This window comes from Anopheles aquasalis, chromosome 2 (genome assembly GCF_943734665.1).
Source record: "Anopheles aquasalis chromosome 2, idAnoAquaMG_Q_19, whole genome shotgun sequence".
NCBI lineage: Eukaryota > Metazoa > Arthropoda > Insecta > Diptera > Culicidae > Anopheles > Anopheles aquasalis.
The window spans coordinates 14,987,501-15,015,000 of record NC_064877.1 but is presented as its reverse complement, the minus strand read 5'-3'; the positions used below and the strand labels follow the sequence as shown (position 1 = coordinate 15,015,000).

Genomic DNA, 27,500 nt, shown 5'->3' with positions numbered 1-27,500 from the left:
CATTCCTGGAACGGGGAAAAGAGGGAGCGAGATTCAATGAAAGCAAACCGTTGTTTCTACATTATTCTATGCCTCATTTCTATGCTGGAGCAAATCATACGTTGAAACAATCCATTTCCAGCGCGATTTGCATGCTATAGCCATTGCTCGCGGTTCGCTATTGTTGGTCGGGAAAATGTTCGATGATTTATTTATGTGCGCATGCGAAACGTGACCAAAATATTGGGAAAACGGTGAATTTACAAAATACCATCCAAACACACACGCACACACTCACGTGATTGACGTGACGGGAAATTGATTTCTTTCTCCTGAGCGATGAGCCAGCTGTGGAGTGGGTGTGCGACATTATTTTTTTTTTGTCAGCTGGAGTCTGTGAGCCAGGCCGGGAGGATTGCATTTGGAATTTTGTTTGGCCAACAGCTATATTTACATGGCATCGGGCAGATGGTGTTTGCCGCTGCCGGGAGCCCATCACGGGGCAATGCATAAATGCGCGCGTACGCGTTTAAATGGAAGCGATGTTTGTGTTTGCGCTTCGTGAATGTAAAGCTAATAAATCTAGTTTTCTGTTTACCCGAACAGTAAAGGTAGAGGATTTGGAATATATTTTGGAGCGCATTCGTTGTTTGAATAAAAAAAAGAAACGGAATGTCAAACGGTATCGCTCTCTATTGAGTCTAGCCGACTTAATTTGTATTGGCAAATGCTTTCGGACTGTTGTTTTTGGGTAAATAAATAGTGTTTTACGTTCCACGAGCAGCGTGTGCTTACGATAAAAAGACTGGGCCCTGAAGAGAGCATAACGATATGCTACTAATTAATGCATACCGTTTATGCTCTGGATGTTGTCGGATTCAGAACTGAAGCCCGATTTTATGCACAAAAAGAAATTCAATAATTTTGAATAAAACGGAACATAGTAAACACATCCATTAACGTCATGGTATCGCGCACAGTAAGCTGCGACTTTAAAATGCAGCTCAATACCATCGGTAGCTTCTAGCGTTTGGAACAAATTTTAACTCATCCGTTGGTATCAGTTTTAAGATAATTAATTGTTTAATTGTTTGTAAAAGTATCCACTTCAACGTGTACTCAAAAGATATTATGAAAACTGTGATTAATTGTTTCCAAAATCAACATTCTCTGAAGCAATCTAGCGGTTTCATCAGCGATTTTTTCCCCAGTTCCATGTTTTCCTCATCGGCATCACATCCAATTAGGGATCCAGTAAAGCACCATGTAAGTATGTGAATATTCTTCTTCCTTTCAGATCAATCGATTCACCGCATTCTGGATGTTCGGTGATGTGTGCGTTTGGAAATTGCGCCGGATTCCAAGATTCCAGATGAGCGGCATCGCTAATGGGCATCGGAAATGTAAAACCTACTGCCAATGCTAATGGATGAATGCAAACCGACCTTTCGTCTCGTCTCCATCTCCATCTCCATCCCCACTTACCGTTTTGAAGCCCCGGTACATGACCCGTATCTCCTGGCGGGTGAACTTGGTCAACCGGCAGAGATCCTCGAGCGCAACCGGAATCGGTTTCGGTGCCCGGGTCGGCTCTAGCTCGTACACCACCTCCTCGATGGGGCTGTCCGGTGGGGTGGCCATCTTTTCATCGACCTAACCCGGGGGCCCCAAAAACCACAACCGCTGCTACTGCTGCTGCTGCTGTTGCTGCCACGCCCAACGCACGAATACACTTAGAGGCCGTGCCAATCGCAGAATGGTTATTCAAAAATTCAACTTCCGAACCCCGCGCCGATTGCCGCCAACGCCGGTGAACTTTAATTAACTTTCTCGCTTTGAACGGAATTTCCTTCGGACAGTTCACTTGCAGACGTTTTCGCTCGCGTCCTAGTTTGCTGCCCTTTTGGGGGGCTATTTTGTGTATGCTTTCCAAGCTTCCTCGGCCCACGGTGTTCGCCTGCCTGGTTCCGACACTTCCGAGGAAAATGGTTCCCGATGCGTTGTTAACTACTTTTCACCCCCTGGCGACTCCTAGCGTCGACAGGCGGGAACGAGGCCACCGAGGGAACTCCGTGATTGACCGTGAGCTGTTTGCTCGGCCAGGCCACTCGCTCTCTCGCGGACAAAGTTTCACGTACTGGCGATGGCTGACGATGGCAGACAGGTATTGCAGCTCGCTCGATCAGGATTGATTTATGAGCTTTTGATATGGAGCACCCTTGGAGGTGTCGTGGAGGACCTGCACACCGGTTCCCGTGCAACCGTGCTGATGCTGACTTGACGATTCTTGTCGATTGCCGATGTGGATCAGTGAGCTGAAATGATGAGAGAAACATGAATATTATTAGAGCTTTTGAAGCGAATCTTCACCGGTGCTTTATTGGATCATTTGTCATTCGGAACCGGTTCCGAACCGGTTGACGAGTTTTTAATTAGTCTTCGCACATAATTGGGGCCCGATGGCTGTGAGCTGTGAACACCGCCGGTTAGACACATTAATCCCAAGAGTATAGCATGCTAGAGGCACCGTAGGTGAGGTTCATTCTTGGGTGGCTGGCTTTCCGTCACCAGGAGCCTAATCATTGAATGATGACTTGAGGCAATGAATAATTCCCACCGAGTGCCCATAGCAGGAGGGATATGAATATGATCAAAGCATACCGTAGTGTGTCTTTTGAGTGAGACAATTGGAGCACAGGATTTATGCGACAAGCTGACGCACAACTTCGTCGCACGTGCAGAGAGTGAAAATGAATAAGGTATGCCAAAGAGAGGGAATTAAATTTTAACCGCAAGTTAATTTGAACCAAAGATTTATGTCCGCGGACGGGCGAAAAGTTAAAAAACTCATTTGGAGCAACCCTGGCCCTGCTGTTCGGTCACGGGACCGAGTTTTGTTCGATTGCGCACGTTCCCGGAGCTTGAACTGCCGGAGCGAACTGGTCTCGCACGGCTGGTTACAATCTACGGCTGGCACTGGCAGCTGCTGAGGGAGCTGATGAGAAGATGAAACTCTTGAACATTGTGCACAGGTGAAGGAGAAAGAGGAGGCATGATGATGGGGCACATAATACGTTGCAAAGAACATTTTCGGCGACTTTCGGTGGGCTTAGGTCAGTCGACGTCAGTAGCAGCAGCAGCAGCAGCAGCAGCAGCAGTCGGTTGCCGGCTCGAGTACCTTCAGCTTTCTGCCTTGGCATACTTGAGTACCGAAAAACGTGTTTAACAAGGACGTCAAGACGGTGGACTCGTTTCATAATCGTGACCTCGGCATGGCGCACCGACCGTTCCGTGTATCTCATTCCGTGCCGTTACCTTCGCGATGCATGACCTACCGAGAGCGAAATTGTTGAAGGGGAAAAGCCTAAAAAAAAAGCTGGAAAAATGCTTGCCCATAACCCAGCACCAGAGGTAGTACGATGATGATGATAATGATCAAAGGCTCCGACGTTGGAAAATGTATTTTACAAGAGGAAAAAGTTGGAAACTTTCCAAAGTGCTGCTGCGGCTGATGGTCGATTTTGGCTACACCGAATTCCTGTTTCAAGTTCTGAGAGTTTTGACGCAAATACGACGCGCACGGAGCACCACGGAGTCTGCGACGGAGTCTGGGACGACCACATGAGTGCACCACAAACCGTGGCTACGAACCAGACCTAGCGAATCTGCAGCATGCTCCTGCCCAAGTCCCAAGTCCGAAAATTCATTATTGATCGCGCGTGCGGCTGTGTGCTGCTTGCCACACGCTTGAGGAATGCCCCGGACGAGCTTTTAATTGCAAACATTGGCATGTGGGCAGCGGGTTTCCGGCCGTGGCCACCGCTGACCGCTGGCATTGACAAGGGTCGAATTGGCTGCCTGGCCCTCGGCTCCCAATCAAACGGCCAGCCGCAAAACCGGCTGTGAGCAGGACTGTGAGTCGGTTCCCGGATTAGCTGCCACGCAGACAACAAGCAACCTTAACAAGGCCATTTATCCTGTGTCCATGTGAGCACGATAACAACAAATCGTTTCACCGTACCGAGCATACGCTCGCGCACAAACAGATTTCACCATTTATCTTGGTTGGTTGCATACCCGGTGGCCCACTGCCCGTGGGTGGAAAGCGGTTGTTGATGTTGGCAATTGTATTGCGCCCCACACCATTCCACCGAACGAACTGACCGTTATCGTGCCTTTGACAGCAGCAGGATAAGGTTATGGGATTGATGCAATCGAAGGTGTACAGACGTCGGTGTCGGTGCCACCACGGGCGAATTACAATGTGCGATAGACATCCGAGGGGACCGATGCGTCCGTGTTCCGGTTGTCGGTCGGTCGGTGTAGCGAAGCCCAAGCAACTCGATACGACAGGAGGCAGTGGCCAGGAATACGGATGGAGATTGTATCGCTTTTGTTTTGTGGAAAGAGGGAAGCGGACCGGAGGAGGAGCACAGTTTGTACATGACAAACGAGCACTGGAACATGTTGGATTGCTGCCGATGCGTAATTGATTAGGTGATGCAAGTGATTGAAATTGGAAATTCAGCTTCAACTGTTTTCCATTTGAAGTAGCTTCTATCTTTGATTGTTGTGCAGTAACTGTGGTATAAGTAAAATAGTTTTCCAAGTCCTCTTTAATTATAAGCTGAAAAACTTTCTTAAAATATAATAATAGAGTAAAAAGTAATAGCAGAGTAGAGAAACTTATGGTAGCAATCACTCAAAACACCATGTAAAGGATGCTATTTCACATAACAACCATTAAAATATGTTCCCAAACGTTTGCATAACGCTAATAACGTGGGCATTATCATCACGGTTATTAACGGTACATTTACAGGATCACGGTGGAAACAATTCCGCGAGTTTTGATTTTCCGCACGAAACCTCGCAAAAGTCATGTTTTGGGAGGGGGCAGGACGAGTACGCAGGTGCCCAGCATGCAGGCGAAAGGTCACGCCTAAAAACTCGCCGAACCGAACCGGTGCCAAAATGGAGCACATGAAATTGAATGAGCGTTTTCAATTAGATTACGCTGGCTGGCCGGTTCCCGGGTCTCGGGAGCGCTGCTTTCACGCTCGCCATTTTTTTTATACGAGCTCGCCCTCTTTTGCGCTTTGACCTTTTTAATTTTCATTAGACCTAAAGGCCCTGGATTCTGGCCCAGGAGCGTGCCAAGAGCGAGCGAGGTTGGATTGGATGCGTTTCGGTCTGGCCTGGCCTTGCCTGGACAGTACAACAGAGCACATGTACGACGGTACCACGGTTTGGGTGTTGAAATCGATAATCCAATAACAGGGAGTCGCTCGCTCGGGATTCGACTGTGCGCGAAGTGCGAGCTGAAAATTACATTACGCCGGCAGCGCCGGATATTGCGTCCAGCGCCCCCTCCCGTAACAGGTGATAATGTGGCTGTGAATGAATGTGTCCGAATCCGTTGACAGGATAGATCATGATTTCGGTCGGGGAAGAGCGAGGTAAAGGAAAGTATTAATGAAAGGATGAAAGATGATTCCAAATCTGTAATTGAACTGTCACAACAGACTGTTAAAAAAATCCGTGATTGATGCGCTTGATGTTTGTAGTCGGCCATAGTAGAATAAATTCCCAGGAAGCTTGGAAGCGTATTCCACAACCTGCCAACATAAACCACAGCATACACACATATGCAAAGGACTCGCACATAATTCCATCAATGCGCACCGATGCGGCAGCAAACGTGCACTCGAGTGTGCACTTCACCATTTACTGCACATTCATTTGAGGATTTTTATGGTCCCGGTGCAGCAACCATGGCGCCAGTGCTTCGTCTGCCTACCATTTCGAGGGGGCCTGGAGCTACTGGAAATAAGGCGGGTCATCGTTGCGCCATGTTCCGGTCGTTACTGGCTCGAGATGCCCTCTCGGAGAAGCGTCGGCACCAACACCGGGTGTATGTTGCCAGATTTCCAGAACATTGAGTACAACATCCAGCTCCTGGCGAGCTGCCGTATGGTCTTTCTGTCGACTGTGCCCGTGTCTGTATGTGATTTGGATGCTGGTCTACATCTGGGACATACGCGTGACAGCGAAAGGCGTGCCGGAGATTGGACTTACGGACCTCGAACCCCAGATTCGTGTGCCCGTCGCTTGTTATTTTCCATTTTCACATGCATTTCCGGGAGGAGCCGGGCTCTGTCACACTGGATGACACAAAAACACGCACCTCGGTTCTCTTCGACTAGGATTTGGGACCAGCAGCAGACGAGTAGCACACGGTGAGTGCAATGTTTGCGAACGGAGTTGGACAGTTGGCTGTGTAGAAGATGATTAAGACAAGGCTTTTCGTAGTTGCAGCAGATGGTTAGCAACCACCACAAAAAAGGGGAAGGGCTAGGTTGTTGTACTTTTCCAACAAAGTCATCATAAGGACGGTGACACTGATGTATGGGATTTCGCTGAAGAGTCTCTCTCAGCAGGCGCCCAGGTGGCATTGGAGTGCATCGCAACCTATGCATCATCCCGGTAATGTAATCTCATTTTTCACTCAGCGGAGGACTAACATAGTTCACATGCATACAAAACTGTCAGTCTGCCTCACAACATTCCCGCAGTTTCACGGTGCGTTTCCAACAAGGATAACGAATGTTTAATCTGGCCTGTCCGGTGTAAGTTCAGTTTTCTGTTGTACTAGGCGAAACCGTCTAGGTTAGGGCCCCTTGGGTTAGAAAATCCCTAAATTGGACACCCGGATTAGCATAATTTTAATTAGAATGCATTCATTATCGGTCTCCCAAAAGGTTCACCTTCCAAAAAATGACCAGCAAACCCAGGGGTTTGTCCCCGTGACCTGACACGCAACAACAAGGTGTCGCCTACACAACAAAATGGCTTAGTGGTGCTCCGGCCAAATCGTGGATCACCTTCCGAGGACCGAAGCCCGATAGAATAGAAAACGTACAACGCTATTCGATGGTTCGAGGGTCCGACGCAGCCTGGCCGGGGATAAGGGTCCGGCCGAAAGCATAATATTGGTAAAAGAAGGTGGAAATAACTGTCAAACCGAAGTTCGCAACCCGTTGTGTTGCGGGGACCTTCGAGCGAAGATATAGAGACATTACAACACGAGCTCATCGCTTATGTGTGGCTGCGGCCGGCACATTATGCAAAGCACAACAAAAACCCCAAGCCACGATTATGGCCTGGTTAAGGGTGAGAGAGGAGCTATCGCGGAAGATGGAGATGATGCGGAATTGGCTTTTTACTTCGGAAACTACTCTGCTTTCTTTTACGAGGGAGCGAGTATTCCAAGTCCGAAGCCAGTTCCGACCGCTGTCTTTGGGGTTGGAGTCCTGCTGTGGGGCACACAAAGACACATACACCGACAGAAGTGTCACAAAGAGTTTCAACTCCTTCGGTGTCGTCCTTCGGCCACCGAAGTGATCCATATCCGCAGGCAATGAGATGCAAATCGAATTCGAAATTGCGGACTATCTTTACTTTGCTTCGAGCTCCTTGAGTCGACGGCCAAGTGTTTGAATAAAAATGAAAATAAAGTAGAGAAAAGAAAACGGAAAATCCCTGACCGCATGGCCAGCGGTGGGGCTGTCAGTGGAAAATGGCAAGCTAATTCATAACAGCGAAAGATAAGCGGACACCCGCTAAACCATGGTCCGATTGGCGTTGCCTTGCGGCACTGGTTGGCAAACTTTTATCCAGTGGCCATTCATCAAGCACCAGCGTTCGCTTTGGCGTTCGTTTGGTGGTCTTCGAACTTTGGGGCACCGGAAACACGCAATGTCCAGGAGGTTTTAATAAGGCACTCTCCATGGTGTGCTATCAAGCAGACAGGCGTGTCCTATCGGTCGTTCGGTGTCCCGGCACCGTTAGTTGGTCGGTTGGCCTGTCAGTGCATCAAATTGGCAATAAATAAAGGTGAACGATAGCCGGCAAATAGCGCGGATATGCCGTGTGGAAGTGGTACAGTCCACGAGGATCATAATGCCGAGACAGCGTGGAACGAGATGGCGTAAATGGAAGCGAAAGGCTCGATCGTCTTCCTTCTTCCATGATGTGTCTGTGGCGTATCCTTTGGCTTTCCCCCGTTCGTTCTGACGTTCATTTGCGCTGGCTATCCATGTCCAAACGGACACACTATCGGGTTCGTGTTGGCAAAGATACAATAATGCTCTGCGAACGCTTCGATGAAAAGGCGATTTGCTGGCGATCGATACTGTAAGTGGTCTTGTGGTGTCGTTAGCTCGAAACAGCGAGCTCGTGTGTCTCACTGTACAGATTCTATTATCTTCCTATTCCTGGTTTTCAATTTTCTCCCGGTTTTTTTTTTCTCTAGCCGAAGATAACTTCCAGGTTAAATTCCAACCATATTTCGGATTCCAGCGTCGCTTGGTCCATCCGGCGAAGGCAAACAAAAACATTCCAAAATGGAAATATGGCTCGGACCATTGATACTGTGTCCTCGTTTCCTGCCGGTTTCTACGTCTTGTCGTCTGTGCCAAAAAAAGAAAAGATGGCGAGATAAAATGGTAAAAAAAAGTTTCCATCTCGCTTGTCTCGCTGGCCGGTATTAAGAAGAGAAACCGACCGTTGGCGACCCTTTTGCCATTCACCAAAAAAAGGAATTAAAAAACACGACGCAAGGGGCGAGGAAGGGCAGGGGCGAAATTGATTAGAAAATGAGAAAATGTATACGAAAAACGTGGACCACGATGATGAGAAAAGCCGACTCAGCCGTGTTGGAGATCACCTTCTGTGACACACACCACAAACCCATGACGTCGCTGTCCTCGGTTTCAAAAGAAGAAAAGGGATTCTCGCTCGCTGGCACCACGAGATGTAATAATATCCCGCTCAGCAGGGAAGGAAATTCATGTTTTCGTGCACACTATGCACATATTTATATCTCGTCGTCGGAGTCGGGGAACAGGTGATAAGGCCAAAAATCTAAGGACCTTTTTTACTCGATTAGTCAGCAGGAGCGGATCCTGCACCCGGAGCCAAAACATCGCGATCAGCATGAAGCGGCTTATGGGTGAAAGTTTGACATGACATTTTGGCTACCTACAGGCCCTGTGGAGCTCCTGGAGGGACACAAGATCCGAAAGGTACCGACGTGCATGACGCAGCGCAAACAGACAAAAAGAGACAAACGTCACCATCGGTCACGACCCCAACCTTGTGCTGAAGAATGGTGTCATTTTCTGGCTTCAAACTTCATAACAAAAAAAAAAACGCCACAACTGATAAGCCACGGTGCGATTCAAAGGTTCGATGATTTATGAACTCCTTTCCAACCGGTTCGTAAAAACCCGGGGCGCCTCCATCGCACGCCATTTGGTGTTTTGTTTTCGTCGCGAGAAAATATGTCTTAGTTATCTTCTTTTCGCGTCGCGTCAACTGAGACGTCTTTTCGTTTGTGTTTTGTTGGGCTGGATTTTAAAAAGGAATCATTTCTCTTGCCCACCGTCGGACCGTGGTGCGATGAAATGAAGATGGATGGATTGATGGCTGCGATGGTAGCCTCAGCAGAGGCCTGGTTTGTGATTCGTAATAATTTGATGTTCTGCTATGGCGCAGAATGGAGCGCAACGAGCGTGAGATTGAATTATCTGCTTCATACATTTTCTTCTACTTTGCCTGTTCTGGCCTGTGCAGAGCTAGTCAGTGGCCAGAAGAAGCAGAAAGCGAGCTTCAAAATCCAAATCCAGATCATGTTGGAATTGCAATGCTGAAGCAATTTAAAGGAGGTGCACGAGCGAGCGAGCGAGCGAGCGAACACAGCAAGGGCAGGTTTTTCATATTGAAATACCGAACGCATGTTATGCTGCTTGTTAAAAGAGAAGCGAAGCAAAAGCGCGCATTGTCAGCCAGAGGCTAAAGAAAGGTCGCCACCCTCAAAGGTGGGTGGGTGGTTGCTAACAGCGAAAAGATGTGAAAAGATAAGAGCCACAGCAGCAGCAGCAGCAGCAGCAGCAGAAGTAGTGGAATGTCATCCGAGCATCTCGACCCGGGGAGCGCGACCCAAATGGGCGTACTTCCGGGAAAAACCGTTACGCCGGGGCGGTCTTGTCCGCTCCCGGTGCAACCCGAGAAGAGGGACCATGTAATGCGCGATGGTTTCGATGTACTCCCAGCTGGCACATCGTAAAAGCTCATTAATGCTTCGCCAAGCACTTAGCTCGGTTCGGGGACCGTGGTGAGCGAGATAAGGTTGTGTGGGTGTGTGGGCGTGTGTCTGTGTCGAACATGTGTCCGTCGTCCGTCGAAGATGAGACGTGCGCGATGCTTATTGCACCCACGGGAATGCTCGAAGTGGGAGCAGCGAGCAGGACGAAACGGACGAAGTGCTGCTTGCGTCACCACCGTCGGTTCGCTCGTTCGTTTACCAAAAATCCTGATATAATTAAAAGTTGCTCACCACCAACGCCACCACCCTCTACATCGTTCGTTCGTTGGTTCTTGTTCGCGTTGTTCCAACAAGGCGTCGCGATGAAAATGCGATGCTGGGCGATGCTTTCGGTGAGAACCGAGGCCCCAAAAGGCAAGCCCAAAGCGGCAGCCGCTGACTTTAAGCGGAATCCTGCCCTGACGTCAGTACCAGCGGAGGATCGGTCCGGTCGGAGGCGATGGTTCCGGAGACGGTTTGGCTCGGCTCGGCGCAGGCCCGATGGCTAATTATAATGAAAACCCCCAAGGTTCAGGGTGTGTGTGCGGTCCCCCGTGGGAGAGGGAAGGGCTGGATTGATGAGCCCTCGAGCCCTAGACGGTCCTGATGTGGTTTACGATGAGCCAAAGCCACCCAACCACTTCCAGAGCCCGTAAAGTGAAGTGAAACTATGATTAGCTAAGCGCCTGCAAATGCTGCGATGCTTAACTGAAGATTGATTTAAACAACTCTATTGGCGGGTGGCTGGCAGGGATCCCCACTCGGTGGTTTAGCTCCCTGTCGTTTAGCCTGTCCCTTTACCAAACAATAAACTGATGGATATATCCGCCGTTGGAAGGGACGCCGGTGTGTCCCATGTGTGTACCGATGAGGTGGTTTTAACATTTTCACCAACAACCTTTCTAAAGTTTTTTGGGCCCAGCTGTACCTAGGTGGTGGTTTTCATGGGCGGTAGTATGGTACAGGGTGATAACGTGGTGATATGATTTCAGTGTGCGTCTTATTTATTCAGGAGGCACGTTAAAATGGATACATTGTATCTTCAAGTATTTATCTTAACTCTGGAAAAGATGATGGTTTGGCTATGTTTTTTAAAGTAGATCTTTAAGAGTGGGTGGTAATGACCATTTTTGATGAATCCGCAAATGGTTACAATAATTAAACGGGTCTGTTACATATTTTTTCCAAATATTAGGTAGTCGAATAAGTCTTTTCGTATTTTGGTAATAGCTGGCTTTGGAGTCGTCTATCTCCACCGTTATCAATCACATTATGTCATATCATACCTCGTTGTGTTAAGGGACATTTGATGTATCTTTTCATCAAAACAAAACAGAGTTTGGAGCAGTGGCCAAAAAGTTATAGCTGTTCAAAGATGAGTGAAAATAGTGAAGAAATTCGCTATATTTTGAAAATGTTCTACAAAAAAGGGAAAAATGCCACGCAAGCCTCCAATTAAATTTGTTCGTGTAGCATAACGATGGTTCGCGCGCTTCCGTTCTGAAAATTTTGATGTCAAAGATGCACCTCGCTCTGGCCGACCTATCGTTGCTAAAGTCGATGAAATTATTGAAAGGATAGACCAGGATCGTCACATAAGCAGCCATTACATCGCTAAGGAACTAAACATTCACTATAAAACCGTTTTAAGCCATTTAAAAAAGGGTGGGTTAAAAAAAAGCACGATTTTTGGATACCGCATGAATTGACTGTGAAAAATTTAATTCACCGAATTAACATCTGCGATTCTTTGCTGAAACGGAATGAAATCGAACCGTTTCTGAAGCGAATGGTTACAGGACATGAAAAGTGGATCAAATACGACAATAATGTGCGAAAAGGATAATGGTGCAAGAATGCAGAAGCTACACAAACAGTCCCAAAGCCAGGAAGACGCCGCGGAAGGTTATGCTCTGCGTTTGGTGAGATTGGAGAGGAATCAATCATTATGAGCTACTCCAGAATGGTCAAACTATTAATTTTAGACTTTACTGTGACCAATTGATGAGATTGAAGCAAGCAATCGAAGAAAAACGGCCAGGATTGGTCAACAGAAAGGCCTTCGTCTTCCGCCATGACAACTCACATCTTTGATGACTCGGAAAAAACTGGGAGTGCTTGGCTGGGAAGTTTTGATGCATCCTCCAAATAGCCTAGACCTTGCACCATCGGATTACCACTTGTTTGGTTCTATGCAAAACTCCCTTAGTGGAGTACCGCTACCTTCAAGAGAAGCATGTGAAAACTACGTGTCACAGTTTTTTAACGATAAACCACGGAGTTTTTACACTAAAGGAATTATGTCTTTAGCCGAAAAATGGCAAAAGATGGTTAACCAAAATGGATAATATTTGGTTGAATAAAGTTGCTCAAAACTAAAAATATATCCCTTTGAAGTTTTACCAAAAATACGAAAAGACTTATTCGACTACCTAATATTCTTGCACAAAAATAAGACTCTTTTCACTTTATATCGATAGTAAAACAGAAACTGCTGGGTAGGAACAGGGAGCAATCAGGAAATAATCAATATTGTAAATTGTGCAGATTGTTTTAAATTAGTTAATTATTTATCTGGTGAAAGGAGTGGGTTTAAAAGAAGGCGCAAATGATACTAAAACATATTGTTTATAGCAGTGAAGGATTGATGAGTGATATTATTAAAAACATTCCTTGTGAACTCGTGATCTATCCACAGACAACTATAATTATGCAAGTAATAGATACAACTTGCAAACTATCATAAAATACCATTTGCTTTCTTGATGAATTTAATGTTTCTAAAACCTTTGCTTGGCACACTGCAACTCAATCAATGAGCATATTGCTTCAACAAATGTGGTATTAACGTGAGATGAAAGAAAATTTCCATCGCCCTTTAATTGGAATCCCCAATCCGCAGTCAATAGACCGTTGCTCTCATTCAGCTTCGAGCTCCATGAACCCACAAAAGGGTTAGCTCATCGCGAGTTTCACGGCGTTGAATAAGTTGCACAGACCGATTCTAAGTTTTCACATTCACCGAGAAGGTTTTAGTTCGAAGCATTGAAAACCCATAGTTGCCCGTCACAGTTTGAGTTTTAGTTCAGTTTTCAGCAGCGCTAAAAGCGCGCGTTCTGTTTCGCGCTATTCAACCGGACGGCACTCGGCATGCACATGCTATTCAACTCTGCTCCTGTTGGCAACTCCGACTGCCAGCAAACCCGCCAGCAAACAGGCCGACAGGGACCAGCTCGGACGGAGTGAGTTTTTTAAAAAGTGAAAAATTAATTTCCTCCGCTTGCAACTCAACCGGCTGCTGGCACTGGGCGGCCTGACGTTGATGAGCTTCTTGTTGTTGTGTTGTGCGTTTGTGTTTGCCGAAAGCCCACGACTGGCCCTGCTCGTGACTCTCCCTCCGCTTGGTTTCTCCTTCTCTGACGGAGCATGAAATTTTAATCTCCGTCTGATTATCACACGAGCATGCCCACAGCCCCCGGGGGCCATCTCCGAAGTCGGATTGCGTTGAGAAAATGTGCATTTCACTCCACGGCGCTCGTCGCGCCCATAACGAACGAAACGGTAGTATTTGCTCTTTTTGTTTTGCTTTCTTTTCGACCATCAGCATCACCAGCGCCGTCCTCGTCCTCGGCCACGTCGGTGTTGTTTAGGTCCTTGGTTTGTTATTTTCGCGCCACACAGGTCCCACTGTCCCAGCTGGCGTGTGTTTTTGTGTGTATTAGTATGTGTGTTATGATTGTTTGCTGCGCTAATGGGGACGGTGATGGATGCTCCCTCCCGGGAAATGGTGGCTACAGTTTGTTTGCTCGGCACTACCAGCGGTGAGCTCGACTGACGAAGCTGCTTTCCTTTGCACGACAGCCTAACCGAGTGAGTGCCAAGCCTAGCGCCAGATTAGCCTACAAACAACTGGAAGGGCCACGGAAGGTGATTGTGATGTGTTGGATTGTTTCTTTTTTTTCATTCCACTGAAAAGTGTTCTTATTAGAAGCTTCCCATTTTTTTAGCTTTTACAAACATGTCAAGTACTTTATCCACTTTTGTTATCTAGTGCTGTTAATATACACGTTTGGGATTATTTTAAAAGAAGCAATAGCTGCGTTCTCCTAACTGGAGCCATTCGAGTAACTCCCGGAGCATAGCAAGCGCATTTGAACGCCCAATTGAACGGGAAAGCAACGTAGAACGCTTTTGTTTTGGGGTGCGTTATGCCCCCTGCTATCGGTTCCGGATGGTCAGGCCTTTCACCATATCTGCCGCCCATTAGGCGCTTCGACAGCCCGATGACTGCAGTGACGCTACGGTGCAACCCCCGCGAACAAGCCTTGTCCATTACGGCGTTTAGACGCGAGCCCGCGGAGGGTGGGCATGGCGATTGTTTCGATTTTTGATTTCCGCGCCATGCCACACCACGATCACGGTGATCAAGCGCAACGGAGAGGCCACACGGAGGGAGAGACCTCGTTCCCGGTTCCCGTAAATGTTTAATGGACTGAAATTGATTTCGCGCCCTCTGTCCACCGCAGCTCGTCCGAACGAACGAACGAGCCCCATGCTGTCGGTCAGTGTTGATGTTCTTGTTGTTGTTGCTGCTGTTGATGACGGTGATGATGATAATGATGATGTCGATAAAGTGAAAGTAGCAACCTCAACGTCGACGTGGACGCGGCTTATCCGGGGCTTTGCTCAAGTCGAACGCTGGTTTTAGGGGATGAGACGATAAGCGCTGGGCTCGCTCGCGTTGGGAGTGTGTTTGACGTGTAATTTGAATGTTGGTTCGTCGGCCTGTTGGTTGGTTGGTCGACAACGTGACAGGTGACTTGGCAGCCCACGGCCTAATCGTCGGTGGATTAGGGAGTTTGTTTCGCCATCGCGCTAATTGACGACAAGCGAAGGCGCAGTTGGCCACGATTAGGAACGAGTTTACTTAAAAAGGAATGAACTTGGCGAGGTGTATTGAGTCCTGCAATCGAAGTAGGTTATGGTTGTAATGTCGCGTGACTTTAGTTTCAATCGAAGTGACGCTGGAGACGTTTTGCATCGTCAGTTGATGAGCAAGTCTTGAATAAATAACAAGCATTTCTCAATGCCGCATTCTTAGGGATTGTAACATTAACGAAAAGTGTTTAAAAAGAGTAAGTATGATAACCTAAAGTACTCAATTCAAGTCTTCAAACCAATTCCTTTAACAACCGCAGCGCGTTCTTTTGATTAGCAATTCCCTCGCTCCTAAATTATGCCAATATTGCTCCATGGACGAAACTATTGACCATCTTCGTTCACATAAAATCGATTGGCCAGTGACGTGTCCCCGGGTGCCAACCAATTTGAAGGGGCCGATTGCCGATCATTATCATCAAACTAATCCCCAAGTGAAATCACGCCACTCCCAAGTGTCTCCTTTGGCGGAAGCTGAGCCCCTCACGGTTGAATGAAGCGCACGAAACGAGCCCCACAGTCCAATGAGCAACGAGCCCTTCGCTTACCCTTTACTTCTGTTTCTGGAAAAACTTTTTCCAGTCTCCTATTCGAAGAGACACATCTTGCGTGCAAGAAGCGCCGAGTGGCGCTTGTCTTCAGCTCAATCCAATCCCGGGTGGCTTCTTCAGGGAACACTTTCTTCGAACTCGCTTCGCTTCGAATGGTGTGCGGTGCGCCGAAAGGAAGAGGTTCATTGGCACGAATGAAAATCGAAAGCACTTCGCCCACGAAGAAAGGATGTGCGTGGGGTACGTTGAGGCGGAACTTTCTTCAGCTAAAGCCAAAAAACCCCGGGATCACCAGCAGTAGCAGCAGCAGCGGTGAGCCCGAATTTCGATTCCTATTTACCGGCAACCGGGGGCCGGTGAAGTGAAAATGGATTTTGTTCTCGCCGCCTCTCGCTTTCGAGGTGGAGGCAAATCCATTTCGAACAGATTTCGATTTTTCTCTACTGTAGAGATCCTTCTTTCGTCCCGTACTTTCTTTCTAGTCAACTTGAAGCGCAAATTTGCAACCACAGAACAAGCTGGGATTGCGAGACTCTCTCTCTCTCTGTCTGTCTGTCTTTCTTCTGCGTAATCTCGCGTACCAACCGTGCGACAACCGACAAATGAATACCTTTTTGGGGCGAGCGCAACCGATTGAAATGTGAACTCCTTCTTCCCCAAGGACAACGGGCGCCCACTGTCCATCGAGTGACGCTTGGATGAAGAAAAATGATTCTAGTTGATTGAATTTCCAACTCCCAACGGATGGTTTGAGGTTTCGATGGAAGGAGAGAGAGAGAGAGAGAGAGAGAGAGCGGGCGAGATGGAGATCGATTATGTATTCGATGCGGGGTTTCCGATGAATTTAGACATTTGTTTTTCGGCGAACCATCCAAACGAACGAACGAATGAAAGATCCCTCTGATGGTTACGCATCAACGCAGCGGATACCGGTTGTGCCCACGAGCCAAGTATCGGTTCGGAACGGAACGGAACGGAACGGTCCGTGCCAAGTGACCCGGAATTAACGTGTACTTTCGTGAAGGGGGAGAGGGCCCTCTGATAGCTCTGATAGCCGATAACGGGGAAGAGAATGATGGTCATCGGAGAGTGGCGGCTGGGTGTAAGTTACTTCATTAAGCCTTTTTGGTGCCTTTGGAGCTCACCGGACTCCCTCGTTTACGTCTGCAAGTCTCTGTTTGCTTAGGATGGACCTGGCGTGTGTTTCAGTGGCCTACACTTTCGGTGGGAATCCTGGCTGTCAGGCTGTTGATGGATAGTGTGTGGAAAATGCGCCCCCACCGAGGGCCAAGAGATCCAAAGATGGTACACCCACTGTTCTGGCACCTTCCACGTCTCCCCTCCGGTTGCGGTTCGTAAATATTTGATCCAGGAGGGGGGCGGGGTGGTCCTGGCCACTTGCAGAAGCAGACCAAAAAGTAGAGGCCCTTCCTCTTCGTCGAGGCGAACAGTCGAGGAGTACCTTTAATCGATTGAATGCCGTATCCGCGAGGGCTTCATTTTTCGGTGAATAATTCACAAAATCATCTTCAACCGCGGCCCACTTTGAAGTGAGAGGTGGCAAGGCAGAGGAAACACAGGCACTGGCTACTGGCTGCTCCTCCACGTGGCCAACACCAAAGCCAGCGATTCTCTCTTTGTCGAAAGAGAAAAATGGAAAATTAATGATTTTGCTCCCACAAAACAGCAAGCAAACGGCGGCCTTGACGCTGGCTTTCGACCATTGCCCGAGGGACCATTCCGTTTGAAGTCGCTGTTCGCACGGTAAACAGTGCCTAAAAATGGTATCCTTTTTTTGCTGCTACTACGATTCCGACCTGCCCCCGCAGAAGCGGTTGATTGATTGGTTATTGATAATTAGATTTGCGAGATCCGGAGACGGAGCTCCCACCGAGGGACCGTCTTTTCCTCTTTCCTTTTTCTTTGTTAGCATCCTCGGGCACCCCCTGGAGGATTTGCCATTAAAGACGTCAAGTGTTTTGCGAAAATCAATAACGATCGGCTAACGGGGGGAGGCAGCAACCTAATCTCCTGCATCCTCCACCACTTCCGTTCGTTCGTTCGTTCGTTCGTCGATAATCGAAGCTGAAGGAAAGGGAGACGGTTGGGTTTCCTTCAATTTATTGCCATTCCCATTGTCCGCCAGTTGACAGGCGCACGACGAAGGAGAGAAGTTTCAATCGTTGTTTAATGACATTTTAATGTTGAAACGCTCGTGAAGTTCTATGTAAATTTGTCAGGGTGCTTCGTTCGGCATTGGTGTTACCGTGATAGACGCAATCGGACTGTCAGTTGGCCGCACAGGGGGGGGGGGGGGGGAGAGGTGTTGTGCTTTTTGTGGAGTGACTAGATTGCTAATGAGATGGCCCGAGATCGGAATCGGATTTATGTGAACGATAATTGAGCCTAGTGAATGATTGGAGCGCGTAAGGTTATGATGGTGGTGGTGGTGCTATGGTTGGCCTATTTTCCTGATGAAATCAGATCTAGATCGAATTAGTTTGCATACCGTCTGCACGTTCCTGGATCTTGGGTTGCGTTGATGCTGCTCCAGGGGCCATCGGGCTACCGAGCCAAATGAGGAGAATATCACAGACGAACGCTTGAATGAATGGTTGGATTTTCTGGCCGCAAAATGCCGCATCATACTACAGCCATAAATGGCACACTAACAAAACTAGCCACTGGCGGATGAAAAGTGATGTATTAAGAGAAAACATATTTCACCAACAGTCGCAGACAGCACACGGAACGATAAGATAACCGGTCAAGTGGTCATGGTTTTTGGGGAATGGTGCTGCTTCATCACAACAGTCTCATAAACTTCCATCCTCACACATGAACACCAAGCAACCGACGACGAGGAGCTTATGTGCTAATGGCGAACACTTAATTATCCCATTCATTCTCACTGCCGGACGAGTGTTTTTCCGCGATGATGACGACAACGACGACGATGAGATTGAACCAGGATTACGTAGAATTGCAGCGCACGATGGAGGCGCATGGTTCCGGATTTTTTTCAAGCTACTCTCCACCGTCCTCGCTCTGCGTGCCGATCAACAGTCTGCTGCCAGGCCAGGGGTATTTGCTGTTAATCAGCTGGCTCATGATCAAATTATAAAAACGAAAGGAAACGGTCGGCCCGGGAGGTCGGCAAACAAGTGGATTTCGTTGCGCTGTGCTTCAATCCAAGGTCTTCAGCTCCAGCACAACGGCACCGGGGGCGCAATCATTGCAAATATTTATGAAAACTGTGTGTACTTTTCATCAGTCCGAGCCCGATAACATTAGACCACGGGAACAATGGCGGGACCACGGGTGCGAACAGATAGATGGTGCTCGGTCGGATCTCGTTCGCTCCACATTCGGAATAGCGAAACGGAAAAGGCAGAACAAAGCATCACCGGCTGATACTGGTACGAGATACGGAGTGAACAGTGCACACGCCCCCAAAGGCTGTGCCTGATTGTGCTCCGTCCCGTCCGTCGACACCGAAATGCTTTTTACCGGATCTTGAGCGCCCTCCCCTTTTCCGTTCCGGATGCGGAAAGGCAAAGTAAATCTTCACCCGACGTTCCTCCGACTTGTGGGATGATCTAACCGGCATCTAGCATAATAGTGTTGTTAACCCCAAAACTGACAACGTCATGACACGGCGAGCCCGGAAGCACGTATAGCGATCCCAGCGGGAAGAGCAAATAGAGTACCAATAGTTGGGATAATACTTTTGTATTTTCCCCGTCCCTGTGTATCCTGTGCTGGTCCGCTGGACAAGTTACTGGGCGTATACGCCACCGCAATATACCGTTCCTTGCGAACACCCTCAGTACGGTACGCTACGATGCGGACGGACTTTTCTGAAAGGATCAGCTTGATTGGAAGAGTTCCGAGCTGTGGACGACGTCTGTTGCCTCGCTTGAGCGTCTCGTGGGTAAATGGGGGGCAATGGGGACTTAAATACCCTCGACGCTGTTCGTTGGAACGGAAGAAATTAACGTTACACGATGGAAGCGAAGGAACGAAGTCCGGAATCCGGAGTTCTGGTTGCCTCTTTTCAAAAGCTTCTTCCCTCGATGGTGCGATCGATGGATGGATGGACGGCAGTCCTTAGAGAAGCTTGCTGACAATACTGACAACTGTCGACGAAGTGCACTCAGAAGTCCGTATGACTTCTTGGATTCGGTTGAAGAACTGAAGAACAGGAAACGAACGGACGAAGCGAACGACTGCTAATGGTCTGGTCCCGTCGGTTGGCATCTGTTGCTGGATATACATACACTTCACTTCCACCAATCCACATTCGGAGACCTCTCCTCTCTTTCGTTTTTATCCCTTTTCCTTTGGTTCCAAGGCGCCCTGGTTGGAGCGTTTGTCGAACGCTTCATGAAAGTGCTCGGATCTCACTCGAATTGCTTGGCGCACGCTTGGTTTCGACGTTTCGATCTCAGCTCCCCGGAAAGCTCCGGGGGCAAATAGCTTCGAGAGCCCACCAAGCACCCGGATAGCAAACAACTTCCGCCTGGCAACCCTTGTCCTGGTACTGCACCATGACTTCCGTACCGGGCCACCACAATCTGAAATACGATCGGGAGCCAGAGCGGGCGCTCTCGCCCTCCAACGGGGAAAGTTGTTGACCAAATGAAGATATCGGCTTTGGTGATGGGTGTGCGGAGTTTGTTGAAGTGTGTTCGATTGGATTTGTGCGATGATTACGCCTGGTGTTTGAAGTGAGGTTATGTTACGCTTCTCGAGCCAGGACGCTTCCTCAGTTCATTCCATCCTGGACATCAGATTCCCGACCAGCGAGGGAGAGATAATTTGTCGTGGAATTGTTTATTTAAAAAAATCTCCCACTCCCCCTCAGAGGAGGAGAAGAAAAAGCTGCCCGAATGGCATGTTTTATGACGTCAATCACTTGGAATATTCCATGAAATAAGGTGGTCGTTTGGAGGCCAGGAGGGGAGCGCTTGAATTTATGGTACCAATACCGTCGTCCCAATGATCTCTTCCATTTTAGCGAGCAGAGACAAAGAACAGATCCCCCCTCCGCCCGGTTGGAGCCGGCACATTTTGGCCATTTGACTTATCACCTTCCGGATCGGTATCGGAGAGCCGGTAGCTGAACAAAGAGTCCCCAGGACCCCGAACTGCGATCCTCACTACGTACTACTACCAGAGGCCACATATTGGTGGGTGCGGTGCGGTACAGCGGTGGTCTCATTGTTTATGACCCGCAAAAAAGGGAGCAAAATGATCAGACCGGGAAATGGAAATATTTTCGGTTTTCCTTCGATTCTTGGCCCGGCGTGGTGCTGCTCCTGGGTCGATTTAGGGTCGGGTGCGCCCGTGTTTTCTTTCCATCATTCACGTACGTGTGCCTGTGTGAGCTTCTTCCTTCCAGTAGCAGCAGCATCACCACCACCAACATTGCCTGTTACGCGTGAGATTGATAACGGTTGATTGGATCGTTTCGGTGCGTATCGGCAGATTTTTATGAGAAGCAAATAAATTGAATCGTTAAAAGGTCACAACGGCGATGCGACAGGGGTTGTGAGAGGGGGGTTCGAGGGGGCTATGTGGGGGCAACATCCGCAAACAACGGTCCATGCGGTGGGCGTGCAAAGCCAAGGGATGTAAGGACAAGAATGAACACAACTTTTGCCAAACATTTACCACCGAAATGAGTTGCTTTTCGTGAGGGGGAGTGTGGGGTTTGGGGATGACGGAAAATCGAATCACCCCCCCCCCCCCCCCCCCACCCCGTTTCTACCCTCCCATGAGCATGAGCGAGTGTGGGTGTCTGAATGTGTATTAGAAAATGAAAATAAACGATTTCGGAGCGAATTGAAAATGGAAAGCTTGTTTCAATGGAAGCAAAAAGGAGTAATTGATGTGGTTTTGGCACCACCCCCGAATGGTGCCCAGGCACGGTTGAAGGACCGTCCTACGAAAGGTCAGCACTACCTGACGATCACCACCCGATGGGTGCGATGCGATAAATCAATTTTGTTCATAAATCATCGAATCGCTGAAAGATGCTGAAGAAGATCTCTTGGCCTCTCCGGCTCGGCTGTCGATGTAATGGCGTCATTGGTGCGTTTTGTGTGTGACATTTACAATCCATTTCCACACTTTTCCACCCCGCTTTTATCGCCTTCCTCACAGGGAGACATTTGCCACGTGCCATGAAACAGCTCGATTTGCGAGTTCCTTTCTCTGTTTCTCTTGCGCACGCCCCCAGGCTATGGTCGTGGAGTTAGTGGCAAGAATAACGGATTTATGTGCCCTCAAGGAATCAACGAGAAGGTGGACCAAGACAGTGTGAGAGAGAGAGTGGCCAATGTGGCAAGTGTTGTTGTTGCAGCCGCAGCAGCAGCTGGCGCGCAGCAGAACGGAGGAACCGAAGCAGCAAACCGCAACAGGAGACAGATTGTCTCGCAAAACAACGCCATTTATTATCGGGCGCACTCCGCATTTTCCTGTTTCGCCATTTTCTCGCGAGACATTGAGGCGCTCGCGCAAACATGACACAACAACCCCCGCGGACCCCGTTGGATGGAACCCCTTTTTGGCGGTGGCCATGGCGGTGCAAGATGGCTCCGTTTGAGTGTATTTCCCTCTCGATCTCGATCCGTGACCTGGTACCACACCACAACCACACGCATCGTGCGCATCACGTTGAACGTCTTAGCTCCCTTAGACGCTCGCACACAAATTGAATCATGTTTTTATCATCGTGGGAATCGAATTGGCATCGAATGTCCTCGTTATCCTTTGTGTGGGATCTACCGGAATGTTGTGCTGCTGCCAGTGGCGCCCTCGCTGCCACCGCTGGCCGCTGGCCGCTGGACTGTGCAAGCGAAACACTAAATAATAAACCCAAACCCCACTCAAACACCAGCCATTCCACCAGTCCTCGTCGTCGTCTTCATCGTCATCGTTGCTGGTACGTGCCTTGGCCTTGGCCATGCTAAGCGCTTTGCTGCCTCCAAGCTGCTCGCTTCTGTGGCCATTCCTTCCCTTCCGTTGCTGCTACTCTCGGCCATCGTTACGTAATAACGGGGAGGCCACAAACGAACGTGTTGCATTGCGTGTGGACGAACGAAACACGTCGTCGTCCTCAACGCCGCCTCAATAGCCGCCAGGGCTGGTCTTGGTGGTTTGTTTGTTGTGCTTTTGCATGCTGGCAATGGTTAGAGGATGGACGCTTTTTTGCGGGCCATGCGTGCGGGAGGTGCGGCGCAAAACTACTCTAGGCACACTCTCTCTGGACCGACGACGACGACGACGACGACGACGACGAAGGAATTTCTTCCGACTCATCATGACCTGACCGACACATGGTGCGACCAATGCCCATGGTGCCTCTCGTTGGTTCTGGTAATGATGATGATGACAATCCTTCGGCCAAGCGTTACCTGACGTTCCTGAGCTATTCGGCTCGCTTCTAGGACGAGGTATCGGTAGCAGGTTAGGCAGTTCACAATGCTGCATCCATAAACACCAACCAGCCTACTGGAAAAGACCCTAAGGAGAGTGTCAGCGTTGGAATCGTTTGGATGGTGGCCATAGGTGTCAATATACGTTTGCCCTTCTGTCAGTCTGGTACAGGGAGGGCAGCAAGGTTGTAGTGCAACTGATAATTACGTACGTCCCTTGCCAGGGGTACTATTAGTCGTTAGAAGTGCCGAAAGGATGGAACGTTCAACATGCAATTATCAAATTACGTAGTATGGGCGCCAGTAGAAATTGTGTTCGTTTTTGATACGAGACTATTCTAGAGCACGGATCGCAAACTAATGTGCGCCGCAGTTTAAAGTTTCAACCATTCAGTGGGCCACATAATTTGGTGGTGTATGGTTTTATTAAATTTGCTTTTTACCACCAATGCCCAATCGGTGCCGATGTTCGTGAACAGAGAGGTAAAGGCTAAACTGGTTGCCGTGACGGGAAAACGAAATTATGTAGCTCCGTTGCTAAAAACCCGATGATGGAGGCGCCCTTTGAAATGGAGGCGCCAGGTAGCCCGTAAAATTGCATACTTCCAGGGTTTTGTAAAAACAAATTAAATGGATAAAAAACTCAGATATCTCAAACTGCACGTAATCAAACTGCAACTGGTCTCAAATAAATGTGGTGAATGTTGAAGAGTTGAAAAAATGTTTCTTTATTACTACTGTGATTGCTGATATAAAGCCAATCTACAGTTCCAGCATATGTATAGAATAAAATTACATACATAGTCTGTCGCAAAGTAAACAGAACTTTTTGCATAAGAAAATTTCTGGAGGTGCTAGCTTAATGTGTGTATTTTTATTTGAAAGGTGCATCTTTGAGGGGCTTTCAGTCCAAATTTCATGACATTTGGTCTACTGGAAGCTAAGTTATGGCGCATAAAAGGACCATGCGCCATCTCTCCTGGATTGTTAAGCAGGAAAAAAGTTCTTCGTCTTGTTACATGTCCTTCAGCACCTTAATGTGCATTGCGAGGAGTTCCTTTTCCAATAGCACAGTGCATGCAATGGACATATTTCATGCAACGTGAAGCCCCCCACTTGCGGGGTGTGTTATAAAATTTCCGTCACGCTGTCGTGATTTAATGATGCGGTTATTATCATGCCATCATTAACAGCATTTTTGCATTTCTGCAGCCACCGAGACCGGCAAAATGGAATTTACCCACTGCTGCTTCACGGGCTTCCGGGTGGGACCGTACGGAAGCAGTACGACTGTCGCTGGCCTGGAAACCGTTTTCACGGTTCACGTCAGCCAACCAGCACGCTAGCCAGAGGCAACCTGATGCGCTACGGTTTCCGTGTTTTGTGTTGGTTGCAAAAAAAAAATGACAACGAGGTGCCTCCGACAGCCTTTTCACCCATTTCTATGGCAACACACAGCGTTTCTTTTCGTTGCTGCGGGCAGGTGGCGTGTCCGGAAACTTACTAATGACAGCAGACCGTCTAACGGCAGCGTTCTATCTCGTCATTTAGATTGTTCGCTGGGAAGGTTTTTTGAAAACAAAATTATCGTGCGAAGCTAGCTCAATTGCCACACGAAATTTACGCTTTTCCTTTCCTTTCCAGAGTTCTCGGTCTTTCATCTACCGTCCATCAACGCCCATCGTCCGTTCTAGGGGTAGCATCCGGGATAAGTCCAAGGCGAATCCAAGGAAAACAAAAGAAAAGAAGAAGACAAGGCGACTGCCCTACTAGCCAGCCCCAAAAACCAACCCCTAGGATCGCTATCCCGGCTGCCAAGAAACCGAAATTCCCATCTCTTCCAGCAACGAACACGACGTCGACGGATGGATGGATGGATGGCATGCTGGCTGGCTAGCTGGCTGGCTGGCTAGCTGGCTGGCAAGCTATCTTACGCACACCAGTCCACACCACGAGCGCGTAAGGGTGGAAATTTGCGCGCGGAGGCGGTCTTCGTCTTCGTCGTCGTCATCGTCATCGTCGTCGCGTTTCACTGATAACGACGAATGGTACCACCACCACCATCACATTGAATCGCGTAAAAACACACACCAACAGCGGTGGCAGGGAGCGCACAATATTGGGCGCATCCTCTTTTCGCTGGTGGGTGGAGGCAGTAGCTGCTGCTTCTGCTGACGCCGTTACCAACATCGTCGTAATGCGGCCGGACACGTTTACATCGTGATGAGAGATGCCTTTCCGACGACTACGACGACGACGAAGCCAACGAGAGGCAATATGATTTGGTCTGCGAAAGACTTCCCGACTTCCCAGCGAGAAACAAAGAGCGAAAGTGAGAGCGAGAGAGAAAGAGAGAGAAAGAGAGAGAGAGAGAGAGAGAGAGACGGAAATCCCTGTGTCCCGCGTGTGCGGCCTCGGGAGAGAGTGCAATGCGCGAAGCTGAAAGCTGGCTCGCTGGCCTCTGGGTGGGTCATAAAATGGATAAAATCTACACTCGAGCCACAACGATTGCTGCTCGCGCCGTCGCACCCCTCGCCTCAGACGCCAGACAGGATTAGCAGAAGCACGGGAAGCGGCGGGAGTATTCATTTCTAGTCACTCCACCCACCCACTTCCTTCCACCACCGTGCGCTGATTGCGAAACGCTCGACGAGCTAGGAAAGTGCACCAGCGACGAGACCATATATGACCGGTGGGGTGGCAGGGATTGTGCCTGGGCAATTGTGTCACATACCTTGCAGGCGCAAAATGGTATGCTCTTGGGTGGGCTACGGGTCCACGGATGCCGATTACCATCTGCCTGAGGGGGGGGGGCCCATACACATTCGGTTCGGTCTACAGGTAGCACTCGAGCGTAGGTGCCCCAGGCAATCGAATGCACACGTACGCACACGCCCACACTCCAGTAGAAGGCCTACAAGGCCAATGACGACTGGTGGTGGTGGCGTGGAGCCTCTCGTATGGCCGAACACATACTCAAGGGTCTATTTATAGCTGTAGCTACTACGCACAGGGCCAGAGCAGTGGAGCGTGAGTGGAGCAGAACCACCGGGCACTGGGCTCCGAGGACCGAGGACCGAAACCCGCGCCACTGGCTGGTGCATCCTTGAGCGCGTATGAAGGAGAAGCAGCTGGTGCTCTTCCTTTTGTTATTCATGTTAAGGGATGAGGGTAGGTTAACGGAAAGGGTAACTTACAGCGTCTATCGCAGCGACCGTGGCGTTATCGGTGGCCTCTTCACGATGTTGACGGTTAGCGAGCTCAAGACGACGCTGCTGCTGCTGTTGGCGCGCTTCTCCTCGATGTCATTATTGGTGTGCTTCGGGATCGGTTCAGCTTCAAGGTTGCATTATCGCTTGTTAACGAACACAGACACCCGCGCGTGACTGGATTGGCACGACCTAACACCTTGCGTACGACCGTCGGTATCGGGAACGTTATCGGTATCACCAAGGTGTGCCGAAAACAACGACGACGACGTTCGAGCACCACCCCGTGACAATACCGATCGTACCGATAATAATACGTTTGGGTTAGGTTTGGAATGGTTGCTCACTATCCGGGGCACGCAAAATCAAGGCAAGGACGACGGCAGGACGATTACGTTGTCTTGTGTTTAACGGATCTGTCGGATCTCGATGTTTTGCCTTTTTTTGCAACACTAATCTACTACGGCACAGCAGCACGATCACGTTCCTCCTTTTGCTTTCTCACCAAATGAGGCACCTTCTTCACAGGTCTCCTCGTACTTTAACGAGCTTCGTAACGAGTATTGGCACCTCCATTTTCGGCACTAGCTTGTGGGCTCTCTCGCTCTCTACACGATACTCTGGATTGAAGTCACTGTCACTGTAAAATCAACGGAAAGACTCACTTAGAACTACCCAGGCTGGAGTTGGTATCAATGATAATAATAATAATAATATTCAGGATATGATCAGTTGAGGGCCACGGTCTGCTGTTGATGAGACTTTTTCACTTATTACGACCACGACCACCAGTACCGGTGAGCAGTTTCTGAGCTGAAAATGAAAATTTGCTTATCTTGATACAGAACGAGTTTCCCACAACTCGGGCCCTGGGACAGGGGGAGCATCAGGCCAAAAAAGGAGCGCAGAGAACACCCCCGGAGGGATTCTGTCGCGGCCTAATTTGCGTGTGTATCTTTCCCCCAAAAAGTTGGGCTATTCATTGTAAGGGGACACTACGATATCAGACCAACGGAGTTCTGGTGGTGCTGTTGCCTTTATGGATCTTTTGGGGTTCGCTTTCAGTCAGTTTCCGGTGCTCGTTGGCGGTGCGCACCTTGGGAGCAACATCTTAAGAGGATTCTGGGCATGGGGAATCGGTTCCCTGTGGATTCTGGGCCAGAATGCTTTCCCTGTCAGCCCGTTATACCCAAATCGCGCGTCCTCGCACCATGGTGGGAGCTTGAGACGAAGA

The 27,500-nt window shown here is 48.9% G+C and overlaps 1 protein-coding gene across 3 annotated transcripts in view; it reads right to left on the bottom strand.

Moving 5' to 3' along the window:
• LOC126571005 (Kv channel-interacting protein 1) overlaps nt 1-27,500 on the bottom strand; it is a 34,700-nt gene that overhangs the window by 6,618 nt on the left and 582 nt on the right. Inside the window, exons 2-4 of one of the 3 annotated variants that reach the window (XM_050229196.1) lie at nt 26,255-26,906; nt 1,465-2,294; nt 1-5 (exon numbers count right to left, since the gene is read on the bottom strand). The exon at nt 1-5 is cut by the window's left edge and continues 62 nt beyond it. In XM_050229196.1, coding sequence (XP_050085153.1) covers nt 1-5; nt 1,465-1,620 — 161 coding nt within the window. In that variant the 5' untranslated portion in view covers nt 1,621-2,294; nt 26,255-26,906. Of the gene's footprint in view, nt 6-1,464; nt 2,295-26,254; nt 27,080-27,500 lie in introns of all 3 variants that reach the window. The other 2 variants (XM_050229195.1, XM_050229197.1) reach the window with 2 other exon arrangements.